This window comes from Haliotis cracherodii, unplaced genomic scaffold, assembly GCF_022045235.1.
Source record: "Haliotis cracherodii isolate W230 unplaced genomic scaffold, xgHalCrac1.p SCAF_20, whole genome shotgun sequence".
NCBI classification, from domain to species: domain Eukaryota; kingdom Metazoa; phylum Mollusca; class Gastropoda; order Lepetellida; family Haliotidae; genus Haliotis; species Haliotis cracherodii.
Window position 1 is genome coordinate 14731540 of NW_027266276.1, and position 12485 is coordinate 14744024.

The 12485-nt window shown below is 39.2% G+C and overlaps 1 protein-coding gene across 1 annotated transcript; it reads left to right on the forward strand.

The window, feature by feature from the left end:
* Nucleotides 1-10726: 10726 nt before the first annotated feature.
* Nucleotides 10727-11831, forward strand: LOC139470331 (probable G-protein coupled receptor B0563.6). The gene has a single exon (XM_071252703.1). The coding sequence runs from the start codon at nt 10727-10729 to the stop codon at nt 11804-11806; it is 1080 nt and encodes a 359-aa protein (XP_071108804.1). The 3' UTR covers nt 11807-11831.
* The last annotated feature ends 654 nt before the right edge of the window (nt 11832-12485 follow it).

Consider the following 12485-nt stretch of genomic DNA (forward strand, 5'->3'; position numbering starts at 1 on the left):
TATGAACACTCAAGAGATGTCTGTATTTGTAGTTTGTTTTGCATTGAAGGAGGTAACGCTTTCTAACCCATACAGTTCAACAGTTCACAAATTAGATTTACTGCTTTGTAACTTGTTATCGAAACATGGACCCAATAAGTCGGCATACATATAACTTGTATCCTACGTTATTAAGATGTTTGGTCATATGGTATAATAAATAATAAATGCACAGTTACGACTTATACTCGCCGAGTCAGTCAGTGGTGGACAGCACGGGCATACAGACAGACAGACAGACTGTATTTGTATTATTAATTATAATCTGTCTTCTGTAATATTTCTATTGAATATGTTCCAACAACCTTTATTGCTAGAATCTATCTTGTATAATAACCAGCCTACCATTGTGACAGCTTTATATACATTGACAATATTAAGAATTCTATCAGGTTACAGTATTATTTTTGCAGTGTGTTGGGTTTACATATGCAGGTAGTGTTAGGTAATGTATACTTATTTACACACTCTGGGTACCATCTACATCCACATTTACTCCATAAGTACATAGGCACCAACTGAATCAATACTAAAGTCGTATCTCACTTTTAACTGATAGAACAAGCCCTTTATTCCGAAGGTATTTGCTAGGAAGATATTTGAATAAATGAATAGGCCACAGAGGCATCCAAACAGGCTAATGCATACATTTCCCCTCAAAATGATGGGTTAATCCCTAAGGTGTCTTCAGTTTGAATTCTTTATTTGTATTTAATTATTATTGGCAGTGTCTGGTACCTTATCTCAATAGATATTTACATACTATTGTGAAGCTGATACCATTGCGATATGTTATGCCTGATAAAAGAGCGTTTCTTATTACTCGCCAATTGAAGATACCACTGTTTGATAACAATAACCTAGTATAACCCAGTGTTTAATACCCAAGCGCGTGCTTATGTACTGTGGGAACAAGTTTCACTGACACATATTTAAAACGACCCATGCATTTTAAAGGTAGTCCGTTTTATGGTACTAAATTAATTCGTGTTTAAAGAATTATTCTGTTTATCTCAACTGGATTATGATGTGGATCGCATAGAGGTCTTCCCATTTACACACGAAAGTAAAATTTAAAAAGAAGAGTTATAAACGGCAAGTAATATATATAATACTGAACTCTCTTCCGTGTAATGAGACTATTATGAAACGAGTGAATAGTTCTGGTATCTGACACGCTTTCGCTTGTCACATATCAGAACTATTCACTCGTTTCATAAAATAAATCGTATTAAAAGCGAGCTCATTAGTATTCTATAGTTACTGGTTCATGATCTGACATGGCTTTCTGAATGTGATAAAGCTGGGTTCAATGTGACTTTATATAGTATATCACGACGTGGACGTTGCGCCTTAATATTGCAGGAATGCCCGACGTGCTGCAGCATCCGGACGTACCCATTTACTGTTTTGTTGACACCCATCAGCCATCACCCATCCAAACGAAGGATCACAAATGTTTTGAAACTAGGAATCTAGACTACTGTCATAGGATACTGGTATGCCAAAGGGACGCAACTCTGCAAAGTGAATTGTGGCACCGTTAACGTCTAGGTAACCCGTTCCCTGAACCCAACTTCTATCGTACTTCACTTGTATTTTCACAATTGTCCAGCTATGTGTCATGTATTGCCAACACGATTATAGCACCGTCAGAATTCATGGTCAATTCTGGCATCAATTCATTTCGTCTACTTTGTGTCATATCTCAAATTATGGTGGGTGTGGACGAGTGTTTGTTGTTTAACGCTAAACTCAGCAATATTCCAGCTATATGACGTCGGCCTGTACACAATCGAGTCAGTCCAGTGATTGATGTGATGATGAAGGATCCAAGCCATTGGCACGTCATCAACTAAGTCACCGAGCCCGACCACCCGATCAACTAATTCGCATTTTACGATTATTTCCATCGCAGATTCCAATGGGTTACAGTTAAGGACTCCTCACGACAATCAATTGGAATATGTGAATACATTCAACCCCAAATTCCCTCGGAGTCTTGAATAATGTGGGCGATATATATGGAGAATCTCACCCAAGTGTCTTTAGATATCAAATATATCTATTAGGGGTCGATAAAAGTTTTAAACTTTCATCGACGAGTGTTGATATATTTGATATCAAAAGACACAAAGGTGAGATTCTATTGATCATTCAAAATGAGTGTTCCAACTTTTTCAGTTTGCAGACAGCATTAAGCAGTGTCTTCAGTGTAAAAAGTACTGCTAACAGCGTCATTAGTGATGTCATTTGATTATGACAATTGTAACAATGACGTCACAATATTCTGCAAAGGATTGTTATACAATTTCATTGCAGCTATATCTACAATGTAGATATCGCTTGATCTCCCGCGATATCTCCCGTGGGAGCCAGTTAAATATATGTAATGAAATTCACAAAATAATTACCCGACACAGATTGTTCTACATGTTTCAGATTTATCTTCAGGGACAAGTCATTTGATCTTTCTTCCAGTTCATGTTCATAGTGCCACGGCTATATGTACAACTATCACATGGTTATTGAAGATGACCTTAATTGATCATTCTTCCAATTCAAGACATCATGGCAATCTTGGGTTAAATGTATTCCCAGCATCCATTGGTAGTCGTAGGAGGCGACTAAGCTGGTAATATATAATGCCACGGGGTCTTGAACTGGAAGAGCGATCAAATGACTTCTCCCTGAAGCTAAAGCTGAGACATGTAGAAGAACAATCCGTGTCGTGTAATTATATAGTGAATTTCTTAACATATGCGCTACCGTACCCAAATGAGTGAGTGAGTGAGTTACAGTATTCCAGTTATATCGCGGCGTGTCAGCTGAATGTGGGAGAAAAGCCCGAAGTGATGCAGGTCTCAGACGTTTACCACCTCGGTGAAACTCACGAGCACGATTGTGGTGCTGATAAACCGAGAAACATAATCGGGGCGAACCGGGATTCGAACCTACAATCATATGTTTCTGGCGTGCTCAATGGACGCAACTCTGCACAGCGAATCGCGGCGCCTTAGACGACTGGGCCACCCGTGCCCACTGTACACCAGTGAATCGCACCACTATATATTCAGTTATGGCCTGATGAGACTCGTACGTGGTACGAGTTGAAAGCGCTAGCCTATTAAAACTGTGTTCAATCTTACTCCACTTATTTAATTATTACTATATATATATTCGACTACCAATGGTTGCTGGCAATATATTTACCCCCTGATTCCCACGGTGTCTTAAACTGGCTGAAATATCAATTAAGGTCATCTTCAATAACCATGTAATAGCTGTATACATAACCTGAAGGTATTAAAACATCTATAGGAATACAATACTAAACGTGTGTCATTATTCATGAAAACCATAGTCTGCCCACGTAGTTTGCTTCATATTTTGACATGTAATTAACTTGTATTATAAGACGTTGTCAGATGCCTAATGAAAAAGAACACTCGGTCGATTTTCCTGACTCTTGTCTGAACTGTTTGCCACTTCTTTGAAGTCTTATCACTGATTAGAATAACATCGACATTGACTAACTTGAATGGGAACTCTATGTTGCGAGCAATGCCATCAGGAAAACAACAGTCGTGTATCTGTCATGAAGTAACCATAGTATAAAATTACTTAAGAAATAAACGAGTGGGAGTTGTTTATTGTACAATGAAACACTACAGGGTGTATAAACCATGAGGGGCGCATGGTACAGATAATCGACGTGAGGATTGTAAGAAAATACTGGAAATGCCAGTACCAAACCCACCTGTTCATGCAATCGACTTGTCCGACATTGCCGAGGTCGGATTCTAGTCAGGAAGTCATCATTATTACAAGATGGGTAAATAGTTTTAGAGCTTGTATATTTTGTCATCAACCTTAAAGAGGCTTTACATTATGTTGATATATCTTATTGTCCCTCATGGTTTATTCTCCCTGTAGTGTTTTATTGTACGACGAACAACGACCACGAGTCGTTTATTTTTTATAGGAAATATAAACATAATGTACAATGATAAAATGTACAAGCTTAAATAATATGTACCCTATTTTAATAATGATGACTCCCTGAATAGAATCCGATCTCGGCAATGTCGTCCATTTTATGAACAGGTGGGTTTGGTATTGGCATTTCCCGCATATTCTCACAATCCTCACGTCGTCTCCCAATACCGATTGTCCAATCTCTCCTATCTTTGGATGCGATCGTTCGGCTTCCGTGTTTATCTGCGTTGCCCAGCTAAATCTTGGAGGACCAAGTCACTAGACAACTCGGGGGTCACGGGTGGCCCAGTCGTCTAAGGCGTCGCGATTCGCTATGCAGAGTTGCGTCCCTTGGTTACGCCAGAAACCTATGATTGTGGGTTCGAATCCTGGTTCGACCCGATTATGTTTCAAGGTTTGTCAGCACCATACCCGTGTTCGTCGGTTTCACCTAAGTGGTAAACGTCTGAGACCTGCATCACTTCGGGCTTTCCTCCCCCATTAAGCTGACACGCCGCGATATAACTGGAATACTGTTAAAAGCGGCGTTAAACCCAACTCACTCACTCACTCACTAGACAACTCAAAAATAACGTTGTCCAATATACGACGCGTACGTCATCAAGTTACGAGCGAATGTTTGAATCTCCTGAAAAGACGTCATGATAGATCAACGTTTAATAAACCGCTTTTCGTTCTTCATTGTTCTTTGTGATTTATCGCGTAGCTATCTTATAAAAACAGATATATGACCTTTGGATCGCAATTCCAGTACCTTAACATAGACCTACAGCAGTCGTAGCGCTAAGTTTGTTTTGTACAACGGCACCTTGGGCCATAAAACCAATTCTCTTACAGGTCTTGCTTGTAATCACTCACTGTAGTGAAACAATAGGTATATATTTACGGTAACATATCTATTATAATCAAGGCAAACAACCTTTGAAAGGAGTGAAACGATTACTGGGCATATGAGGAACCTATGTGCTCTATGCCCTTGGAGATTCTGGTCCCCAGCAAACTGTGCTGCTCCTGATTACAAGAGGCGACTAAATGGCACAGCCGGTCAAACTCGATCACTTGGTTGGTTGTGTGTCAACCAACCCCGAGGAAGTGGATCGTTGCTCACAATATTGATCACTGGATTGTCTCAAGCATTTACAGCCCGCCTTTATATAACTGGAATACATTTGGATTGGATATTAACTACAAACAACGAATCTAGCCAAATGAAGGTGTATAACGAGACTGGATTGAAGAGGCGAAACCAGAGCCTAATACGGCGTGGTTGAAGAATCCACCACTTTAAGATCACTGTCCCGCATACCGCTGGTAATTGTGTTCTAGACTATGTGACTGGCCCTCTTTAGCCTGGTGGACAACCATCGTCATACCAACACCAGTCAAGGTCCTTGTCATTAGTAGCCTGGATACCCAGACGATCAGCTTAACGACTATCTAATGTGATAATACTACATGATATTTTGGTTTGTTTTTTCTAATCGTAAAGTCAAAGTTTCTAGACTGTTGCTTTTACTTACACATACTTGCCATATAAACTTAAACACCACCTGAAACCTGTTAACAATACACAGGTATGTCTTAAGAACGTTATTTTGGAGGAATATATAGAGAATGGAGATGTCCTAGCACAAGTGCTAGCCAGATTGTTCTGGAAGCTTCAATACTTCCTTTTTGTTTATTTGATATTTTCTTCTTTTATTAATTCGCATTTTGGACAAACGATGTTGATAATTCACTATGTGATACGTATCATTCAGAAATATCTAGTTTGGAACCCTTGGTACATATGGTTTTTTTATGGTTTTTTGATATAAAACATGTTAAAAATGTCTTCGAATTCAAAACAGAGACATATATTTCAGTAGTCATCACATATATGTTGGCATGTAGCCTAATTGTTCAAACAATTTGATGAGAAGGTATTGGGCTTGGTTGCGACTAAGTGATATTTCTATTATTACTCGTTGGCATTTGCGACGGAATTACCAAACGTTTGACTCACAACGTCAAGACTGCATGAGTGATTAATCGCCATCGAAACAAAATGCTTTGATCAGCTTTTCAGCTTCGTTGTAACGTAGTGTTGTTTTAAGTCTCAGTTCTGGAATGCACCTCCTTCCCTCTCGTTATCGATGCACAGTGAAGTGCACACAGTCAAAACGCCCTTCAAATTTGGAAAGCAAGCGTTTAATAATAAATGGGATATCAGCGCTTTTACCTTTTACAAATCACGAATGTATACAGTGAAGTTGGGATATTACTATTTTACATACATGCATGTAATTAGACACTCACTCACTCACTCACTCACTCACTCACGTAGACATATGCTAATGGAAATCATTATCTAAATGTGTTGTTATCACTGCAAAGTTACAGTGATGATATTCCTGAATAAGTTAGCTGTGCATTATAAGATGCAGTGTCACGAGGCACAGTTCCACAGCCCTAGAGCAATGTTGATCACACCTTGTTTCAGGTCCTGGTTTCGTGTCATGCACATGACGCTATTAACGAACTTCAAACGGTAACCAATCAAATGCCACACCCATTTTTGTATGTTGGACGGAAGAGCAATTTTGAATCACAAAACTCATTAAATTACACATTTCTGGAGTCGGATTAATCTCAACAACTTTATCCGACAAACTCTCTGCTTCAAAGACGTAGATCCGATGTCCTCGCGTGAATCACCAGGTCCTATTATTGACCGCCATACAAATGCCAGAACACTATAAAATGCGTGTACCAACAGCGAGCGGGCATTTGGGAGATAGCAGGCATAAAGTCAGGATACATTGGCGATGTGGAGAGTATTATTCTCTAAACTTTCGACTTCCAAAAGTGAGTATGATACTTACAAAGTACTGAATAGTGTTATTTATCCGTACTTCCTCAGCTTTGTTGACAAGAACTTCACTGACGTCTACACGCACTATGTATTAATTCTATATTTCACGTTTAAAGTTTGCAGTCTGTAACAATGTATGCAGTATGTGTTTTATTGTTTCATTCATGAGTAATCTTTAAGGACGTCTTGTTAACAGTTTGTTTAACAATGTTTGCTATTCAACCACATGGTCTGATGTTTATAGAGGTATTGATTTTTGTAGAGGATTACACAAGATATTTTTATGTTGAGGCCGGACAAAATCGTCGGTTGATTGGAACCTTATACCCACCAGTCTATTGCCAGTTTAGATGGAACCGACAGTTGTTGGAGTAAGCGTCCACCAAATAAACATTACTAATTATACTAATTATACATACATGTCACTTGTGATGGTCCGGGTTAGAACTGGTCTTCAGCAAGCCATGCTTAAAGTTAGAGGTGATAAACGGGATCGGGTGGTCAGGCACGCGGACTTGGTCCTGTAAGTCTTTGTATCCCAATTGCGTAGATTGATGCTCTTGATGTCAATGGACTGCAGATTCAATTATTTACATCTTGATATGGAATAAATGTTGAGTTAAACAAATAAAAAACAAAACGTTCATCAAGTCATGACTATTTAATGTCATATCTTTATGTTGCTCGCGGATATATGTATCGCAAATTAAAACTTCGTTTATTGATCACCCTCTTCAAAAACATTTGTGAATTCAACATAGCACGTGTATTCGAATCGACAAAACTGGTTTCTTCATATTTATGCCAAATACATGTTTTGAAGATCTATGTCTACAGTTGTCACAAGGTTAATTGTAAACTGTGAAAAATAACCCAGTCTTGATAAGAATCCCTCAGGTGAGCTAACTTCCGTAGTTTCTGAGAAAACATTGCAGACACTATGCACCGATTAAAATAACATGGATCAAGTAACTCTGTAACTCTGTAACTCTGTAAAAGAAATAATTTACAGGATCAATATTCGAACTCAGTTTGACAAGTCATGATCTCATATATAAGCATGCAAACTCTCATTCGTGTAACTTCAGTAGTTTCTGAGAAAGCTTGTCCCCATTTCATGCAGTACACACTTAGTTGAAAAGCATAGAGCAAGGGCCATAACTCTGCACAAAACGAGCACTCAATCAACCAGGCCTACCTCATACCCACCCTTTTGATGATTGTGAGAACAGGGAATTTACATGACTGTCTACAGGGGCACACTTAACTTAAACATGAGGCGATATACCTATAAGAATGATATAAGTTCATCATGTGTATGTTAATATTAAGTTGAATAAAGTATGATACTTTGCCCTTGATTTAATAAGCTAGGGATTGACGAACAGTCCGGTAATCAGCGTGGTATTAACACTGTAATCTCAATAGTCAGTGTCACTGACGCCATGGCATTTGATATCTAACAGAGCTTGGTTGTCTTTGCCGAATTACACCTATCCAAGCCATACTTGTGGTAAACTGATACCATTACTATAATGGTATAAATCGGTGGCTTAGTAATTACTGTTATTGCATTGGGGAATCTGTGTCTGGATGATGTCAATGATTACCGTCTGGACATTAAGTTTCCCTGGTATGAGTAATCTACTCTTTACGGAATAAGTATATAAGAGCCGAATACCGTTTTTTGTAAAACCTTTTTTATAATCATAAGAAATACATTGTACGATTCCGACCATATCATGAGCATGTGTCAAAATCACTGTCATGTAATGACACCAGGTGATCTCGAAAAGGTGGGCGTATCCTGTCCCATCTGTGGCACGCCTCACAACAACATGCTCAGGCAAGTCAAGTGCCCACATGTGAACCATGCAACCTTTTGAAAGCTTTCTCAGGCCTTGAAAGCTGAAATCCTAAACATCTTTTTGGTAAAGAGTCGTATGACGCTTTTCGAAATATTCGCAGAAAGGGCATGCGCGATGGTACCCCAGACGCTGTGAAATGTACATCCCATGGCTGGAGCTGCTATAATATTTCTTGACATAAAGGGAAAGTTGTAAATGTGAAGTCATCCCTCTTTCCATTCACTCTGAATCTTTATGCATAGATCTAACTATGACACAACTGTAATTACGAGGAGGGTTAGTTGATACGTTCTTCGCATAGAAGAAATTGCGTAACTGTTAAATCTTTGTTGCGGACGTTCCATGATGTCACATCTATACCCTATTGAGCAAACTGTTTAGTCTGTGATAAGTCTGTAAATTAAGGAGGGGTCTTGGGAAATGGACAAACTCAGTGTAGAAACGGGGCGTATTCCCAAAAGCCAAGATATGAAAATAATACTAGGGAAGGATGCCCCCTTTAGTGGTGGGCAGCAGAATTTAAGCGTGGCAGGTGGAGCTTTGAAGACGACCCCCGTCCTGGAAGGTCTGGAAGGTCAGCAACATCTGAAATGATCCAGAGAATCTGCAATTAGTGATGACCGACCTACGAATGACGGAGCGTCAAATTGCTAGTTCAGTTGGTATTTCCTAGGAGAGAGAACAATCCACTATCACGTTAACTTTGGCAATGAAGAAAGTATAAACTCTTTCGGGTCCAAAGCGTCTGACATCTGGCCAGAACGCACTAGGCACAACATGTCTCGTGATAATCTAGCTCTGTTTGCAGCTGATTCAGAAAGATTTATGCAAAGTTTTGTGACTATGGATGAAGCCTGTGTTCGCCACTTCCAGTCTGAGTTCAAACAACAATCAAAACAGTAGAAACGTTGATATCACCAGCACCTAGGACGATAATGCCTGTCCCATTATCAGGAAGGTTATGGCTTTCGTGTCCTGGGATGTCGAATGTGTCATTTCAGTGGACTATCTTCCAAAAAGGGCATACAATAAACTAAGCATATCATGCTGTAGGTGTAAGGCAGTAACGGGATTAACTTACAACTAAGAGACATGTGAAGCTGCGAAAACGTTTGCTCTTCCAACAGGTTGCCGTTGTACAAAACAACTTTAGCACTGCGACTGTCGTAAGTCCATGTTAAGGTATGGGAGTTAGGATCACCTTAGCTCTAAGATTGCTTTGCACAACGGCACCCAGGACAAATCGCCAGTGCACGGATCAGTCATGAGTGTGGCTTTGAACTACTTGTGGCATTAACCTTCTTCCACCTGTTCCCAAAAATGAAGAAGGCGTCGTTAAACTAAACACCCACCTAACTTTTTTACGCATGCTACACTTTATTGTACAGTGGTTGCACAAAGTCCTTTGACAGTTGAAAATAAACACGATAAGGGTTTATCCTTCCATAATCATAGAATTGTATTTTCAATAGAATTGTCATTTCATTAATCTCCAAACAATTGCTTCACGATGTTCTTCTTTCTGGCTGCATAAAAGATTATCATTGGTTAATCAAGATCATTTCCTGACGAAAATGACACAAGGAAAACCGACTAAGTCAATAAAATCGATTTTAATGTGCACTTCGTATTTACAAAATTTAGAGTGATTCATTTTAAAACCTTCCAAACGCAAATATTGAAACAAAAAACATGGACATTCTATTTAGACGCATGATAATAATGGCTTGTGTAAATCGTCATTGACAGTTCGCTGCGTGTTGTAAGTGGAACTGACAATCCAATCGATGCCTCAATCAACGTATTTGCTTCTTTTTTTCAGGGGTGTAACACGAGCAGTTAACGAATGCTGGCCGAAGCGGGAATCCCTAGAGAAGGGCGAAGTGTGTTCTAAAGTGGTGCATAACATGTCCTTCTCAGCTGACTTGTAGGTGAATATATTCAGATATTAGCACACTATCTGAAGATGGCGTCAAACACGACACGGATTATCAATAACAGCGGTGACCTTATAAATGATTCTTCTTGGAGAGCTGTTGATAGCGTTGCTTTTGACATCCAGACATATTATCTCTGGGTTATTCTCGCTTTGGGATTCCCCGGTAACTGTGCTACCATCGTCACAGTCATCAAAATGTCCCCTGCCAGATCTCTTACTGTCTACATAGCACTATTGGCAGTTGTTGATAATCTTGCAATAGTCAATAAACTACTTCTGATCGTACTGCTGGATCACAAGATACACGTTGGACAACTGGGGTGTAAGGTTCTCGGGTACTTTGGAAATTTTCTTACCACCTTTGCTAACTGGCTGCTTGTTGCAATGTCCATGGAGAGATTTGCTGCTGTGTGGTTTCCTCTGAAAATAGGCCAAAGTTGGACATTTAAAAAATCCATTCTCGCAGTAGTGCTCTTATCCCTACCTTTGTGTATCTTGTTTCTTCATCTGTTCTGGACAATGAAGTTTCTTGTGGAAAAGGAAACTGGAACCTATCATTGCGATATTTATGAGGAATATGAATATTTCATGATGCACATCTGGTACTGGATAAATATCTTGGTATATGCATTTATACCTTGCATACTTCTTTTGCTCTTCAATCTGCTGATCATAGCAGGAATTGTGAAATCAGATAAAGAACAAAAATATTTGCATGGTAACAAGAACACCAATTCTGGTGTTGATCGCCATCGTCCGATCACAATTATGTTAGTAACAGCAGCAGCTGTCCTGGTTGTTCTAACAACCCCTAGATGTCTTATGCTTATTCTGACACCATATTGGAACCCTGATCATCGGAGTATGGAGGGTGCTGTAAAGTACCTCTTGGATACGTTGGCGTTTCTGTTATGTGACTTAACTCATGCCATTAACTTTTATGTGTATTCCCTAAGTGCTAAACGATTTCGAGGGCAGTTTATTGAGCTGTGTTTGTGTCGACACCACAAAGCCACGCAGAATAATACTCTAGATGTGAGTATTCCATGTCGAACATCAGTGAGAATAAGCATGAAGACACTTAGCGGCGAGAAAACAAGCATGTGAAGACAACCCTGTGTGTGGATTTAAATACGGGAACAATCATTTCTGTGTTCATATTTGTTGGAACCACTTGATCCTTGTGACAGTTGTACTTCAATATAGACACATAAAATCCCACGTACAGATTCCAACCTGTCTCGCAATCTTATAGCCTTTTCTTCTACAGACATATGTACCAGCGCGATTCTGATCAGCTGCTTAAGTTACGTTTATTAATTAGGGTGATACATAATCCTGCCCTTGTTATGCACCATACTTTACATAATATTATAGGTAAGCGTGTCCATTATTTTGTATTTCAGCAGAAAAAAACGATTAGTTGATATGTCTTTTTTAAAAAAATGATTGCGATTCGATAATAATATTTCGATGAAATTCCTGGCGCATGCAGCGTCCACATGGATAGTCACGGGAACGTAAGGTACAAGTAAGAATAGGAAATTATAGCGGACACAATTTTGGTCACTTAAGCATGAAATTGTCCTTAACATGTCTACGAATACGAGTTAGTGTTGACACACATGGAAACAGTATCAGGGCGAATGTAGGATTCCATAAAAGGTTTTAAAATGTCCCAAGGGATGCAAATTGCATCACCTCAGACGACGTGACAACTATTATCCCGTAATTATATAAATATTCGATGTGAATAAATAAAATAATACTATATGACATTTATGTC

Excerpts from the sequence above, each read along its gene's own strand:
- LOC139470331 (XM_071252703.1), top strand. The coding sequence starts at position 10,727 with ATGGCGTCAAACACGACACGGATTATCAATAACAGCGGTGACCTTATA.